General features: G+C 43.1%; 1 protein-coding gene across 5 annotated transcripts in view; it reads right to left on the bottom strand.

The window, feature by feature from the left end:
• The window catches only part of mical3a (microtubule associated monooxygenase, calponin and LIM domain containing 3a), a 92188-nt gene that overhangs the window by 45708 nt on the left and 29290 nt on the right, over positions 1 to 17190 (bottom strand). For all 5 annotated transcript variants that reach the window (XM_029696817.1, XM_029696818.1, XM_029696819.1 and 2 more), the window contains exons 7-14: positions 16254 to 16354; positions 13828 to 14085; positions 13266 to 13381; positions 12333 to 12459; positions 8763 to 8859; positions 6364 to 6511; positions 2523 to 2725; positions 70 to 188 (exon numbers count right to left, since the gene is read on the bottom strand). In XM_029696817.1, the coding sequence (XP_029552677.1) occupies positions 70 to 188; positions 2523 to 2725; positions 6364 to 6511; positions 8763 to 8859; positions 12333 to 12459; positions 13266 to 13381; positions 13828 to 14085; positions 16254 to 16354 (1169 nt within the window). The remainder of the gene's footprint in view (positions 1 to 69; positions 189 to 2522; positions 2726 to 6363; positions 6512 to 8762; positions 8860 to 12332; positions 12460 to 13265; positions 13382 to 13827; positions 14086 to 16253; positions 16355 to 17190) is intronic.

Genomic DNA, 17190 nt, shown 5'->3' with positions numbered 1-17190 from the left:
TGCTTTTCCCACTGCTGATGTAAAAAGGGCTTTATAAAACCCATTTGACTGATTGATTTCAGTCCTGACCTTGGGGTTACGCTTCCGTGAGATAGCGATGCTCTGGCCCAGCTTGCTGAGGAAGGAGATGGGGGACTTGGTACTGTTGATCAACGCAGCCTTCTCCTCAGGGCTCATGTTCTGGTCCCCTGAAAATGTAACAGATAGAGAATGTAAGGCCGTACACCAGGGTCGCATTCAATAGGGCACACTAATTTAAACAAGTATTTCTCATTGGACAAGTTCAGGTAGGACACCCCCCGGTTCAGTCTGTTTGGTGCCTAATGAACATCGAATCAAAGTCTTTTTTTTGTCACATACTTCGTAGACAACGGGAGCAGATTAACAGTAAAATGCTTACTAATGTGCTCTTTTCCAACAATGCAGAGTTAAAGATAAAACATTTTAACAACATAGAAAAATAGATATCAAATAAAATAACATGGCTATATATAGGTAGCAGAAAATATGTATGCATGTTACATTTACGTCATTTAGCAGACGCTCTTATCCAGAGCGACTTACAGTAGTGAGTGCATCCATTTTTTCGAACTGGTCCCCCGTGAGAATGGAACCCACAACTCTGGCATGGCAAGCGCCATGCTCTACCAACTGAGCCACACGGGACCTGTGTGTGGGTGCATGAAGTATGTGTGTGTGTTGGGGTGTCAGTGTAAGTATGTGAGTGTGGGGGTAGAGTTCATTGTGGCTTGGGGTAGAAGCTGTTCAGGGTCCTGTTGGTTCCAGAGTTAGAGAATTTGTACCGCTTGCCATGCGGTAGCAGAGAGAACAGTCTGTGGCTTGGGTGGCTGGAGTTGACCATTTTTTGGGCTTACCTCCTGACACCGCCTAGTTTAGAGGTCCTGGGTGACAGTACCCTCTGTAGCGCCTTGAGGTCGGATAACAAGCAGTTGCCATACCAAGTGGTGATGCAGCCAGGCAAGATGCTCTCGATGGTGCAGCTGTAGAGCTTTTTGAGGATCTCAGTGCCGATGCCAAATCTATTTCACGACTGCGTTGGTGTGTTTGGACCATGGAGGATCCTTAGTGGTGTGGACACAGAGGAACTTGAAGCTCTTGACCTGCTCCACAACAGCCCTGTCGATGTGGATGGGGCTGTGCTTGGCCCGCCGTTTCCTGTACTCCACGATCAGCTCCTTTGTCTTACTGATGTTGAGGGAGAGGTTATTGTCCTGGCACCACACTGCCAGGTCTCTGACCTCCTCCCTATAGGCTGTATCATTGTCGTTGGTGATCAGGCCTACCACTGTCGCGTCATCAGCAAACTTTAGGATGTTTAGGTGTTGGGGTTGTGCATGGCCACACAGTCGTGGGTGAACAGGGTGTACAGGAGGGGACTAAGCACGCACCCCTGAGGGGCACCCGTGTTGTGGGTCAGCATGGCGGATGTGTTGTTGCCTACCCTCACCACCTGGAAGTAGCCCGTCAGGAAGTCCAGGATCCAGTTGCAGAGGGAGGTGTTTAGTCCCAGGGTCCTTAGCTTAGTGATGAGCTTCAAGGACACTATGGTGTTGAACGCTGCACTGTAGTAAATGAACAGCATTCTTATGTAGGCGTTCCTTTTGTCTAAGTAGGAGAGGGCAGTGTGGAGTGCTATAGAGATTGTGTCATCTGTTGACCTGTTGGGGCGGTATGTGAATTGGAGTGGGTCCAGGGTGTCTGGGATGATGGTGTTGATGTGTGTCATGACCAGCCTTTCAAAGAATTTCATAATCGCAGTGGTAGCTGTGCCACTACAGATTCTGGGTTCGAGTCCAGGCTCTGTCACAGCCAGCCGCGACCGGGAGACCCACGGGGCAGCGCACAATTGGCACAGCGCCGTCCGGGTTAGGGGAGGGTTTGGCCAGCAGGGATGTCCTTGTCCCATCACGCACTAGCGACTCCTGTGGTGGGCCGTGCGCAATGCAGGCTGACACGGTCGCCAGGTGCACAGTGTTTCCTCCAACACATTGGTGTGCCTGGCTTCCGGGTTAAGCGGGCATTGTGTCAAGAAGCAGTGCGGCTTGGTTGGGTTGTGTTTTGGAGGACGCGTGGCTCTCGACCTTTGCCTCTCCTGGGTCCGTAGGGGACAAGACTAACTATCAATTGGATACCACAAAATTGGGGAGAAAAAAAGGGGGGGGGAAGTTTTAAAAAAGCATTAAAAAAAGCATTTCATGGATACAGATGTGAGTGCTACAGGGCGATAGTCATTTAGGCAGGTTACCTCGGCATTCTTGGGCACAGGGACTATGGTGGTCTGCTTGAAACATGTAAGTATTACAGACTGGGTCAGTGAGAGGTTGAAAATGTCAGTGAAGACACTTGCCAGCTGGTCAGCGCATGCTCCGAGTATGCATCATGGAAATCCCGCCTTGTGAATGTTAAACTGTTTAAAGGTCTTACTCACGTCGGCTATAGCATTTGATTCAACCTACACCCCAAAAAACGAAGTTACAAAACCAGCCAAATACAGTACTCACCTCCGGCCCCAGGGGGCACTGTGTCCTTGAACATCTCGTAGAACTGGCTGAGGTACATGACCATGGAGAGCTTGTCAGGCTCTGACACCTGGGACATCTCCTTGCCCGTCATGCAAGGTGAGATGCCAAACTCCCTCTCGGCCACGTCAAAGCCCAGCTGATTGTTCTTCTGCTGGTCCCGCTCGTCCAGGGAGTCAAAGTCACTGTGGGGCAGAGAGAGAGTCAGGAAAATACCTGGAGTCAACACAACCATCAGCACTGTGAATGTAAACATCACTTGACTTTCCCCAATAAACATGACAAACACACTAAGCAGTGGATGCTGTGGTTGTACAATCTTTATACACTGAGTGTACAAAACATTATGAACACCTGCTCTTTCCATTATATAGACTGACCAGGTGAATACAGATGAACGCTATGATCCCTTATTGATGCCACTTCTTAAATTCACTTCAAATCAGTGTAGATGAAGGGGAGGAGACAGGATAGAGAAGAATTTCAAATAAGCCTTGAGACGTGCCATTCAGAGGGTGAATGGGCAAGACAAAAGTTTTAAGAGCCTTTGAACGGGGTATGGTAGTAGGTGCCAGGGGCGCACTGGTTTGTGTCAAGAACTGCAACGCTGTTGGGTTTTTCACCTTCAACAGTTTCCCGTGTGTATCAAGAATGGTCCACCACCCAAAGGACATCCAGACAACTTGACACAACTGTGGGAAGAATTGGAGTCAACATGGGACAGCATCCCTGTGGAACGCTTTTGACACCTTGTAGTCCATGCCCCGACAAATGAAGGCTGTTCTGAGGGCAGGGGGGGATGGGTATTAGGAATGTGTTCTTACTGTTTTGAACATCTTCAATTGACATCCACTAATGATGTGGATGTCAATTGTTGTGGGTGATAACATTGCATATGAAAAGAAAAAAAACATTTAGCATACTTGAAACATCTATATACAACCTCACCTTTATCTACATAACCAATTTAAAACCATTAGCATGTTACCCCCCTTCTTTGTATGTTTAGCGCTGCAGCATTAGCGATGGGAAGTGGGAACCAATCACAGCTGTCTGTGAGTGATTGTGAGTGCATATTTCCCCATCCATGCAGCCCCGTATCATCCTCCCACCATCATCATCTGGACTATGAAAGCCAGCAGAGGAGAACAGAGAACAACCGCTTGTTAAGGTCAGTCAGAAGACAAATGGGTTATAATGCTAATCGCTGTGTAGCCAGGAGAGGGTAAGAACCTCATCTCACCCCTCGTTAGGCAATGTGTCGGTCTCTGCTGTGTGCGCGCGCGCGTGCGCATGCATATACACCCTTTTCCCTGACTCAACAGTCAGTTTGACTGTGAGCTGTCGCATCATTTAGTATGATATACAGTCCTGAACCAAGGCCTGGACTGCCAATGCCAGGCGATAAATAACCAATGCTGCTAACAAACAACGTCGTAAACACAGCAGATAGGACATTCCAGTCCAAGGACCATGACAGTTTTAACCCTTTCCCGCCATCCCGTATATGTGTTGAAATTGGCAGTTTTTGTCATTGGTAATCGCCTAAATTGGAACGCGGAGGGTGTACAGTAAAATGCTATACATGACATCAGAGCTCAGGTTCTCCGTTTAACAGCGCTGTATGGGTTTTGACTGACAGCCATTATAAACTTGAGCACAGCGCCCGACAAGGAGATGCCTCCATCCCTCCCGCTAATTGGGCTAGTTTTGCACATTTGTTGTCTGAGTGAGGGAAATGCTGTAAATCGAGAGGAGTCGATGTGCTCTGAAAGATGGGACATTGAGGATTATATTAAATACAGGCGAAATAGGTTCAGAAATACAACATCCAGATTAGAGGTCGACCGATTAATCGGAATGGCCGATTACTTAGGGCCAATTTAAAATTTTCATAACAATCGGTATTTTGGGACTCCGATTTGCCGATTTACTTTTTTATACACCTTTATTTAACTAGGCAAGTCAGTTAAGAACACATTCTTATTTTCAATGACGGCCTAGGAACGGTGGGTTAACTGCCTTGTTCAGGGGCAGAACAACAGATTTCTACCTTGTCAGCTCGGGGATTCGTTTTTGCAACCTTCCGGTTACTAGTCCAACGCTCTAACCACCTGCCTTACAATGCACTCCATGAGGAGCCTGCGTGGCAGGCTGACTACCTGTTACGCGAGGGCAGCAAGAAGCCAAGGTAAGTTGCTAGCTAGCATTAAACTTATCTTATAAAAAAACAATCAATCTTAACATAATCACTAGTTAACTACACATGGTTGATGATATTACTAGTTTATCTAGCGTGTCCTGCGTTGCATATAATCAATGCGGTGCCTGTTAATTTCTCATTGAACCACAGCCTACTTCGACAAACGGGTGATGATTTAACAAGCGCATTTGCAAAAAATGCACTGTCTTTGCAACAATGTACCTAACCATAAACATCAATAACTTTCTTTAAAATCAATACACAAGTATATATTTTTAAACCTGCATATTTAGTTAATATTGCCTGCTAAAATGAATTTCTTATAACTAGGGAAATTGTGTCACTTCTCTTGCGTTCCGTGCAAGCAGTCAGGGTATATGCAGCAGTTTGGGCCGCCTGGATCATTGCGAACTGTGTGAAGTCCATTTATTCCTAACAAAGGCCGTAATTAATTACAACATAACATTGAAGGTTGTACAATGTAACAGCAATATTTAGACTTAGGGATGCCATCCGTTAGATAAAATACGGAATGGTTCCGTATTTCACTGAAACAAACTGTTTGTTTTCAAAATGATCGTTTCCGGATTCGACCATTTTAAAGACCAAAGGCTCGTATTTCGGTGTGTTATTATGTTATAATTAAGTCTATGATTTGATAGAGCAGTCTGACTGAGCGATGGTAGGCACCAGCAGGCTCGTAAGCATTCATTGAAACAGCACTTTCGTGCGTTTTGCTAGCAGCTTTTCGCAATGCTTCAAGCATTGTGCTGTTTATGACTTCAAGCCTATCAACTCCCGAGATTAGGCTGGTGTAACCCATGTGAAATGGCTAGCTAGTTAGTGGGGTGCGCGCTAATAGCATTTCAAACGTCACTCGCTCTGAGACTTGGAGTAGTTGTTCCCCTTGCTCTGCATGGGTAACGCTGCTTCGAGGGTGGCTGTTGTCGATGTGTTCCTTGTTCGAGCCCAGGTAGGAGCGAGGAGAGGGACGGAAGCTATACTGTTACACTGGCAATACTAAAGTGGCTATAAGAACATCCAATAGTCAAAGGTATATGAAATACAAATCGTATAGAAAGAAATAGTCCTATAATTCCTATAATAACTACAACCTAAAACTTCTTACCTGGGAATATTGAAGACTCATGTTAAAAGGAACCACCAGCTTTCATATGTTCTCATGTTCTGAGCAAGGAACTTAAACGTTAGCTTTCTTACATGGCACATATTGCACTTTTACTTTCTTCTCCAACACTTTGTTTTTGCAGTATTTAAACCAAATTGAAAGTTTCATTATTTATTTCAGGATAAATACATTTTATTGATGTATTATATTAAGTTAAAATAAGTGTTTATTCAGTATTGTTGTAAGTGTCAATATTACAAAAAATATATATATATATAATCTAAAAAAAAATAAAAGAAATAATAAATAATAAATAAAATAAAAAATATATATTATATATATATATATATATATATATATATATATATAAAATAAAATAAAAATCGGCCGATTAATCTGTATCGACCTTTTTTGGTCCTCCAATAATCGGTATCGGTGTTGAAAAATCATAATCGGTCGACCTCTAATCCAGATGTGTATATGTGACTCACATGAGGTCAGGTCTGTAGCGGTGGATGAGGGCACACAGAGCCATGCCACTCTTCCAGGACATGGTGAGATCGGTCACACTGACTTTTCTGTAGCCCTCCGTCTGCCTCTGACACCAGTTTAGCAGCTTGCTGGAGCGAGCTATGGATTCTGGGAGGGGAAGAGCACAGTCAGTGAACAGGAGATTTTTACACCACTTTTGGTTGTTGGAGATCATAGTCATACATGCAGTGCATTAGGAATGTTTTCAGGCCCCACAACTTTTCCCACATTTTGTTACATTACAGCCTTATTCTAAAATGGATACAATCAAATACATTCCTCGTCAATCTACACACAATACCGCATAATGACAAAGTGAAAACGGGTTTTTAGACATTTTTGAAAATGTATTAAAAATTTAAAAACAAATACCTCATTTACACAAGTATTCAGACCCTTTGCTTTGTGACTCAAAATTGAGCTCAAATGCATCCGGTTTCCATTGATCATCCTTGAGATGTTCCTACAACTTGATTTGAGTCCACCTGTGTTAAATTCAATTGATTGGGCATGATTTGAAAAGACACAAACCTGTCTATATAAAGTCCCACAGTTAACAGTGCATGTCAGAGCAAAAACCAAGCCATGAGGTTGAAGGAATTGTCTGTAGAGCTCCGAGGCAGGATTGTGTCGATGCACAGATCTGGGGAAGGGTACCAAACAATGTCTGCAGCATTGAAGGTCCCCAAAAACACAGTGGCCTCCATTATAAAAGGAAGAAGTTTGGAACTACTAAGACTCTTCCTAGAGTTGGCCGCCCGGCCAAACTGAGCAATCGAGGGAGAAGGGCCTTGGTCAGGGAGGTGACAAGAACCCGATGGTCACTCTGACAGATATCTTGAGTTCCTCTGTGGAGATGGGAGAACATTCCAGAAGGACAACCATCTCTGCAGCACTCCACCAATCAGGCCTTTATGGTAGAGTGGCCAGACGGAAGCCACTCCTCAGTAAAAGCCACATGACAGCCCGCTTGGAGTTTGTCAAAAGGCACCTAAAGACTCTCAGACCATGAGAAACAACAATCTCTGGTCAGATGAAACCAAAATTGAACTCTTTGGCCTGAATGCCAAGCGTCAAGTCTGGAGGAAACCTGGCACCATCCCTACGGTAAAGCATGGCGGTGGCAGCATCATGCTGTGTGGATGTTTTTCAGTGGCAGGAACTGGGAGACTGGTCAGGATCGGGGGAAAGATGAATGGAGCAAAGTACAGAGATCCTTGATGAAAACCTGCTCCAGAGCACTCAGGACCTCAGACTGGGGTTCACCTTCCAACAGGACAACGACCCTAAGCACACAGCCAAGACAACGCAGGAATGGCTTCGGGGCAAGTCTCCGAATGTCCTTGAGTGGCCCAGCCAGAGCTGGACTTGAACCCGATCGAACATCTGGGGAGAAACCTGAAAATAGATGTGCAGCAACGCTCCCCATCGAACCTGCCAGAGCTTGAGCGGATCTGCAGAGAAGAATGAGAGAAACTCCCCAAATACAGGTGTGCAAAGCATGTAGTGGTATACCCAAGAAGAGTCAAGGCTGTAATTGCTACCTAAAGCACTTCAACAAAGTACTGAGTAAAAGGTCAGAATAATTAAGTAAATGTGATATTTCAGTTTTGTATTTTTTATACATTTGCAAAAATTTCTAAAAACCTGTTTCTGCTTTGTCATTATTGGGTATTATGTGTAAATACATGGGAAAAAACAATTAATTCAATTGTAGAATAAGGCTGTAACGTAACAAAAATAAGTCAAGGGGTCTGAATATTTTCCCAATGCACTGTATAAAGTTGCCGACCATGTTAGTCCCATTGTCACTGTCAGCCTACCCTATGTCATAAAGGTGGCAGAAGAGCCTATGAGAGATTAGGGAATGTCACACACAGAAACATTTCAAATTGTTAAAAATGTAATTAACCATAATGACGATGCAAGTGACGTTCCACCAGGTTAGTGAACACAAAATAAATCTAATAAAATCAGTCCATCAATCAGTCCATCCACATAGCAGCATTCCCAAGTCACACATGACAGTTGCTTGTTTCTACAGTTAAGGACTATTAGGAAGGAACCTTCAGATAAACACCATGCATTTGGACTTCAGTCATTCATGTTACGTAGCAAATGCTTCTCAAGCAGGTAATGGTCTAGGATGAACGCAAGTCATTGTCACATTTCAGTGATTGCAATAAAGACCAGGTCCTAAAAACAAGAGACTTTCAAAAACAGACATTCATGAAAATGTTATAATATGAACTTATCTAAATAACTGAATACATTTACTCATCTATTTTTTTTTTAAATTATAGCTTCATTAAATCAGGGGACACATGAATACAAGAACATTCATGCAAACACTACTCACCATTTCGGGTGAGCTTGGGTGTTGATGAGTTGACTACATTCTCCATTTCGATAAGCATTTCCCTACTTGAATCCCCTGTGTCTATGAGGTGTCGTACCTGACAACAACAGAGTGGGGGTGGGGGGGCAACATACCATTAGGATTTCACATAGGACATCTTCCATTGGTCAAAACTAGGGCAAGGAGTTTTTACCTGGTCACACATCTGAAGCGGGAAAAAACTCTGGTTCTTAGTTAGAGCCTAGGCCGGAGTATGCCTGGTCAGGTGATCAGGACAAACTCCTGGCCCACCTCAAATGGGATGTCATGCACAGAAAAGTATGGGTACTTCAGCACTAGAGGTCGGCCGATTAATTAGGGCCGATTTCAGGTTTTCATAACAATCGGTAATTGGCCTTTTTGGACGGCAATTATGGCCGATTACATTGCAATCCACGAGGAAACTGTGTGGCAGGCTGACCACCAGAACGCGAGTGCAGCGTCAAAAGGACCTTGTGGCTGCAAGGAGCCAAGGTAAGTTGCTAGCCAGCATTAAACGTATCTTATAAAAAACAATCAATCTTCACATAATCACTAGTTAACTACACATGGTTGATGATATTACTAGGTTAACTAGCTTGTCCTGCGTTGCAAATAATCAATGCAGTGCCTGTTAAATTATCATCGAATCAGAGCCTACTTCAACTTTGCCAAAAGGGTGATGATTTAACAAAAGCGCATTGCGGAAAAAAGCAATCTTTGCACAAATGTACCCAACCATAAACATCAATGCCTTTCTTAAAATCAATACACAGAAGTATATATGTTTTTACACCTGCATATTTAGTTAAAAGAAATTCATTTTAGCAGGCAATATTAACTAGGGAAATTGTGTCACTTTTCTTGCGTTCAGTGCAAGCAGAATCTATGGGGAAATGCAACAGTTTGGGCCGCCTGGCTCGTTGCAAACTGTGATCTAATTTGCCAGAATTCTACATAATTATGACATAACATTGAAGGTTGTGCAATGTAACAGAAATATTTAGATTTAGGGTTGCCACCAGTTTGATAAAATACGGAATGGTTCCGTGTTTCACTGAAATAATAAACTTTTTATTTTCGAAATGATAGTTTCCGGATTTGACCATATTAATGACCAAAGGCTCGTATTTCTGTGTTTATTATATTATAATTAAGTCTATGATTTGATAGAGCAGTCTGACTGAGAGGTGGTAGGCATCAGCAGGCTCGTAAGCATTCATTCAAACAGCACTTTCCTGCGTTTGCCAGCAGCTCTTCGCAATGCTTGAAGCACAGCGCTGTTTATGACTTCAAGCCTATCAACTCTCGAGATTAAGCTGGCAATATTAAAGTGCCTATAAGAACATCCAATAGTCAAAGGTATATGAAATACAAATGGTATAGAGAGAAATAGTTGACGGGTCATAATTCCTATAATAACTACAACCTAAACTGCTTTATTGGGAATATTGAAGAACTGGAATATTGAATCACCAGCTTTCATATGTTCTCATGTTCTGAGCAAGGAACTTAAAAATTAGCTTTTTTTACATGGCACATACTGCACTTTTACTTTCTTCACCAACACTGTTTTTGCATTATTTAAACCAAATTGAACATGTTTCATTATTTATTTGAGACTAAATCGATTTTATTTACGTAATATATTAAGTTCAAATAAAAGTGTTCATTGTTCATTCAGTATTCTTGTAATTGTCATTAATACAAATACAGTTGAAGTCAGAAGTTTACATACACTTAGTTTGGAGTCATTAAAACTCGTTGTTCAACCACTCCACAAATTTCCTGTTAAACTATAGTTTTGGCAAGTTGGTTAGGACATCTACTTTGTGCATGACAAGTAATTTCTCCAACAATTGTTTACAGACATATTATTTCACTTATAATTCACTGTATCACAATTCCAGTGGGTCAGAAGTTTACATACACTAAGTTGACTGTGCCTTTAAACAGCTTGGAAAATTCCAGAAAATGATGTCATGGCTTTAGAAGCTTCTGATAGGCTAATTGACATAATTTGAATCAATTGGAGGTGTACCTGTGTATGTATTTCAAGGCCTACCTTCAAACTCAGTGCCTCTTGGCTTGACATCATGGGAAAATCAAAAGAAATCAGCCAAGACCTCAGAAAGAAAATTGTAGACCTCCACAAGTCTGGTTCAACCTTGGGAGCAATTTCCAAACACCTGAAGGTACCACGTTCATCTGTACAAACAATAGTACGCAATTACAAACACCATGGGACCACGCAGCCGTCATACCGCTCAGGATGGAGACGCGTTCTGTCTCCTAAAGATGAACGTACTTTGGTGCCAAAAGTGCAAATCAATCCCAGAACAACAGCAAAGGACCTTGTGAAGATGCTAGAGGAAACAGGTACAGAAGTATCTATATCCACAGTAAAACAAGTCCTATATCGACATAACCAGAAAGGCCGCTCAGTAAGGAAGAAGCCACTGCTCTAAAACCGCCATAAAAAAGCCAGACTATGGTTTGCAACTGCACATGGGGATAAAGATCGTACTTCTTGGAGAAATGTCTTCTGGTCTGATGAAACAAAAATAGAACTGTTTGGCCATAATGACCATCGTTATGTTTGGAGGAAAATGGGGGAGGCCTGCAAGCTGAAGAACACCATCCCAACCGTGAAGCACGGGGGTGGCAGCATCATGTTGTGGGGGTGCTTTGCTGCAGGAGGGACTGGTACACTTCACAAAATAGATGGCATCATGAGGCAAGAAAATTAGATGGATATATTGAAGCAACATTTCAAGACATCAGTCAGGAATTTAAAGCTTGGTCACAAATGGGTGTTCCAAATGGACAATGACGCCAAGCATACTTCCAAAGTTGTGGCAAAATGGCTTAAGGACAACAAAGTCAAGGTATTGGAGTAGCCATCACAAAGCCCTGACCTCAATCCTATAGAAAATTTGTGGGCAGAACTGAAAAAGCGTGTGCGAGCAAGGAGGCCTACAAACCTGACTCGGTTACACCAGCTCTGTCAGGAGGAATGGTCCATAATTCACCAAACTTATTGTGGGAAGCTTGTGGAAGGCTACCCGAAACGTTTGACCCAAGTTAAACAATTTAAAGGTAATGCTACCAAATACTAATTGAGGGAAGTAAACTTCTGACCCACTGGGAATGTGATGAAAGAAATAAAAGCTGAAATAAATAATTCTGTACTATTATTCTGACATTTCATATTCTTAAAATAAAGTTGTGATCCTAACTGACCTAAGACAGGGAATTGTTACTAGGATTAAATGTCAGGAAATGTGAAAAACTGAGTTTAAATTTATTTGGCTAAGGTCTATGTAAACTTCCTACTTCAACTGCATAAAACATTTTTTTTTTGTTAAATAATTAAAAAAAATAATAATAATAAAAAATTAAAAAAAATCGGCCAAGTAATCGGTATCGGCTTTTTTGGGTCCTCCTATAAATCGGTATCAGCGTTGAAAAATCATAATAGGTCGACCTCAATTCAATACATCATGCTCCAATCATAGTCATACAGTCATATGTTGTCAGTGTATACCCTACCTGGTTGGGCCTGAGGAAGTGGAGGCTAATATTAGGGTAGCGCGTGGTGGGGTCCACACTGTAGTGACTGAAATTCTTATTGATGTTCTCTGGTGTTGTCTGAGGCAGCAAGCGATATATGCTCTCCCTAAAAAAAAAGAAGAGGAACCCATAGTAATTGAATTATAGAAAGGCACATGGGAGAAGAACAGAGGATTCAACACATTCCATTCAGAGCTCCAAAAGCTCTTATCCTAATCCTTAATAGAGGGGCTGACACTGGAGCCTAATGCAGACGCTTTTCCTGGTAGAGCACTCAGAGATAACGGAGTGTATATATATATACATACATACACACACACACTATTTGACCAAGCAGGAGGCTATTTGACCAAGCAGGAGAGTTATGGAGTGCTGCATCAGATGACCTGGCCTCCACAATCACCCGACCTCAACCCATTTGAAATGGTTCGGGATGAGTTGAGTGAAGGAAAAGCAGCCAACAAGTGCTCAGCATATGTGGGAACTCCTTCAGGACTGATTTCTTTAACACTTTTTTGGTTACTATATGATTCCATGTGTTATTTCATAGTTTTGATGTCTTCACTATTATTGTACTATGTAGAAAATAGTAAAAATAAAGAAAAACCCTTGAATAAGTAGGTGTTCTAAAACTTTTCACCGGTACTGTATATATTAATATGAGAGAGCGAGAGAGCGAAAGAGAGAGGGGAATCATTTGAAAGCTTATTATTATTATTATTATTATTATTATTATTATTATTATATTGCCAACATGGCTAGCTAAGTTATAAAATACAATCTTACTGTGTTAGGCTTACAAAAGTATGTGTGTGTATGTGTGTGTGTGCGCACATGTATGCACAGTATGTGTGAATTGAAGTATGACGTGGGAGTATAATGTGTGTGTTATAAACGTGTCCACTCCCTCACCTCTCAGCCAGCACGTCCAGAGACGCGTTTCCCTGGGCCCAGCTCTTCACCATCCAGCCTGAGTCCATGGCTGCCAGGAAGCCCCGGGCTATACCAGTGCCCATGGGCCAGAAGGGCTGGAGAGAGGGACAAATACAGTAACATGGTGAACTCTAAGTAAGCATACACTTTTTGTGGTTACTACATGATTCCATATGTGTTATTTCATAGTTTTGATGTCATCGCTGTTATTCTACAATGTAGAAAACAGTCAAAATAAAGTAAAACCCTTGAATGAGTAGGTGTGTCCAAACTTTTGACTGGTACTGTATATACACACACATTACGTTTTATATATAAAATTGTCTGTTTCAAGCAAGCAAACGTCAATACTGAAATCGCTCTCTAAATTCACTGACATTTCTCCCACACTCTTGGTCACGCTGATTTTCACTCCCTTTCTCATTTACTGTATATAAATGAGCCCGTCAGACTCTACCTTATCCACAGTGACTGAGAGTATGCCTTCTAAGTGAGACTGAAACACCCTCCACCCGGTAGGACCCCCCCCCCCCCCCCTCACCTCCAGTAGACTGTCCCCCACCAGAGACACCAGTAGCTGGCGCCCGTTGCGTTGGCGTACCAGCGCCGCGTTCTCTGAGGCGTACATGCAGGTGAAGTCGAACATGGCCACGTCGGGCTGGCCGTAGTGGTTGATGGCAAAGTCCAGCGTGGGCAGCTGGTGGTTGGTGGAGAAGTCTGCGGCCTCGCGGGCGTATGATAATAGGGCTGCCTGGTCCACGTTAGCCCTGGAAAGCAGCATCTCTGTGTCCGCATAATCCTGGAGTAGAGGCATGAAGAAGTTAAGACGGCTCAGATGACTAGAGGAAGGGAGAGACACTAATAAGAGACTGTCACGCACAGAGAATGAGGCATGACATCCATGCAGTGATATTTGGAAAAGAAGATATTTTCCACAGGAGGTTAGCCTGCACCACCAAAGCAGAACTTTGATTCCAAATCAAGTCAATAACATTTGAAAGTTATATTGAATTGAATAAATATAGGCCCATTTGCAATGTCTCCAAAAACAAGTATTTTCATTCCGAATATAAAAATCTAAACACCCCCATAGTCAAGTATACTGTCTCAGATATGTAGAAGGCTCTAAATGGACTGTTCTTTGAAGGAGACCGGTGAGAGCCACATTCTTTTCCTTTGACTTTCCCTGGCTAGGCTGGGCCCGGCCGTGTCAGGCTGGCTGACTGGTGAGCTGGATGGGTGGAGGGGAGGTGAAGGGTGGAGCATTTGGAGAATCTGAGAGAGGGACTTTCTGTTTTTCATGGTGCTAGGTGGAACAGTGTGGACCCGACCCACCACTCCCCTGCCTGCCAACCCCCCCCCCCCCCCCCCCCCCTTTCCCTGGGGCAGGATGGAGCATTAAAAAAGGGACTGTCGGAGTGATTTCCATAAAAGGACCATGCCTGGAAGTAAGTCGTCTTTTAGGAAAGTTATCTATGGGCTAGGATACATACTGGTACATCAAACAACTGAAAACTCACCGGTTTGTTATGGTCCTAATCACAGAATGACATATAGAACCCCTATTCATTCAATAGGATATATGTGGGCCTAGTCAGTAAAGATTTGTCATGTAACTTTTTAAAATGTATGACCTTTTATTGTGGCATAAACACAACCGGTCATGATGTTGTCATCTGATTGTCAAACAATAACTTCAACGTTCTCCTTTACTAGGCTACCTGCTCCCGTTCATCTGCTGGCGTCATATTCCAGCCTCCGAACACAGTGATGAATAGCAAGAGACATCTGTTACACAAACCACCACAAAGTGTCATTAGGCCAGGATTTATGGGTCCGCTGTTGTCCGTGCCCCTCTCGGTGTCATCTTCTGCCACGTTCACGTGCTACTCAGAACTCGGACATTTCCGACATTCTAACTGGTTGTAGTTGTGCCGTGTTCAACCAGTTAGCAAGTCGAACGATTCTGAGTTCCTTAGTTCCGACTAGCACGTGAACGCGGCATCTGCCTTGGCAAAATGTCATTGTTCTCGTCGAACCACATTGCATTTTGGAGCATAGGAAATACCACCCGTTTTCAAGTCCATTCTCTCATTTTTCATGCCTCTGACATGCCGAAATGATAAAAAGTGGTGTAATAGCCTACAGCTTTCTTGACATTTTGTTTTAATTATTGTGATAGGCTCATGTTTTGTCGGTACGGTGTACCCCCAATATTTATTTTGCCGGGATGCCGTACCGGGCCGCCTTACTTTCACCCTTGATCATGTCCCCGCTCAGCCTGCAGCCTGGCCCAACTCATCAGGGTCAGATTCATTAGTGCACACTGTAGCAAAACTTTTGCAACGGAAAAGGAAAACAGGCATTTCTTATTGGACAAGTTCAGGTAGTCCCTCCCTGTTTCAGTCCATTTTCTTCCCTTTTGTGCCTAATGAATACGACCCAGCACTGGACCTACAGAGCCTGTTCAGCCATTCAACCTCCTACTGCACTGGCCTGATGACCGCTGATTAAAACTCACATTCGGTGCCAATCCGATTATCAAAAGGGTTACCATTCACAATTACTCAAATGCCTTCATAACGAGAGTTTGATTGGGTCTGCAAAATATTACCAAACCCTTTTCCCTTCCACAAAGTAAGATAGAAATACAGCGGCAACTTTTATTGGAACATGAAAGCTGAACTTCTAAAAGAGGTCCTGATGTCCTAAAAGCTTGCGACTGCCCACTCTAGTCAAAGGAAACAGCAGTGTTATGAAGTGAAGGGACACAAACTCTCATTAAGTGTGGTTGAGCTGGCGGTTTGTTCCTGGCACAGTTTTGGCTTGGTCTGGCCATTAGGCAGGGACCGGGCACACAGAGACGGAAAGTGACTGAGTGAGTGTACAGTTCTGTATGTGTGTGCATGCATGTGTACGAGAGAGAGACATCTCCAGACGTGTCTCTCTCACCCTTTGATCACTCACATGCAGAATGACTCCCTTCTCCAGCAGGCTCTGTTTCTTGGCAGTCATGACAAAGTAGTGCGTGTCATCCTTGTAGTAGACAATGTTTTCCAGGTCAATTCCTATCAAATCAATAGAAAGAGAGTTTTGGGATTATTTTTTGGTAAACCAATGTCTTTTCTACAGTTGCTCCTATGGCTCCTCCATTGACAGTCTCTCTGGTTGTCTTTGTTAGAGGAATGGTGGACAATGAACCCGAATACCCGACCCGGGACCCGAGTGGGTCCGGCTCCAAAATTCTAACTTTCCCCTTGGTTCTGGGGTCGGGTCCTGTTTGATTGTTATCGGATCTCAGGTCTATGTAACTACAGCTGATAAACGAGTGGACCCGAATGGACCTGGCCACGGCTCTGCATAGCTTATAGCATATTTATTTTATGCTACTAAGTTGCATTTAGTGACTTATAGAAGGCCTAGCAACATATAAATATCTGTTTGTTAACCAGAAGAGCAACTTGGCTGATAAAGTTTGTCACTCTGGTCCAATCGGGTCTAGGTCTGGTTGTTCTCGGGTCCGTTCAGATCCAGGTCCCCCGTTTTCTTTAGGTATGGTTGTCATCGGGTCCGGGTCTGACTGTCTTCGGGTCTGGATCCAACTTTATGGAGATCACACGACCCAGGAGACAAAACTTACGGCCCATATAGACAGTGCCATCTCCGCACCGATCTCTCATGTTATGGCAAGGGATCAAACTGTTTAATTGAGAAACGTCAACAGATTCAAGATTCCTCTTTGTTTGTTGACATTTTCTCTAACCCATGGATAAACCATGCAGAAAGGAACTGACAGGCTCTCAGAAAATACATGTGTATCACCTAAATCCATACACTCCTAATATATAATAATCCGTAAAATGTTACTTAAAGCCTACAGCTATAATGCTTAATAACTTGTTAT

This window comes from Salmo trutta, chromosome 17 (assembly GCF_901001165.1).
Source record: "Salmo trutta chromosome 17, fSalTru1.1, whole genome shotgun sequence".
Classification (NCBI taxonomy): domain Eukaryota; kingdom Metazoa; phylum Chordata; class Actinopteri; order Salmoniformes; family Salmonidae; genus Salmo; species Salmo trutta.
Note: the sequence above shows the minus strand (reverse complement) of the source record. Positions and strands in the feature narration are given on the sequence as shown.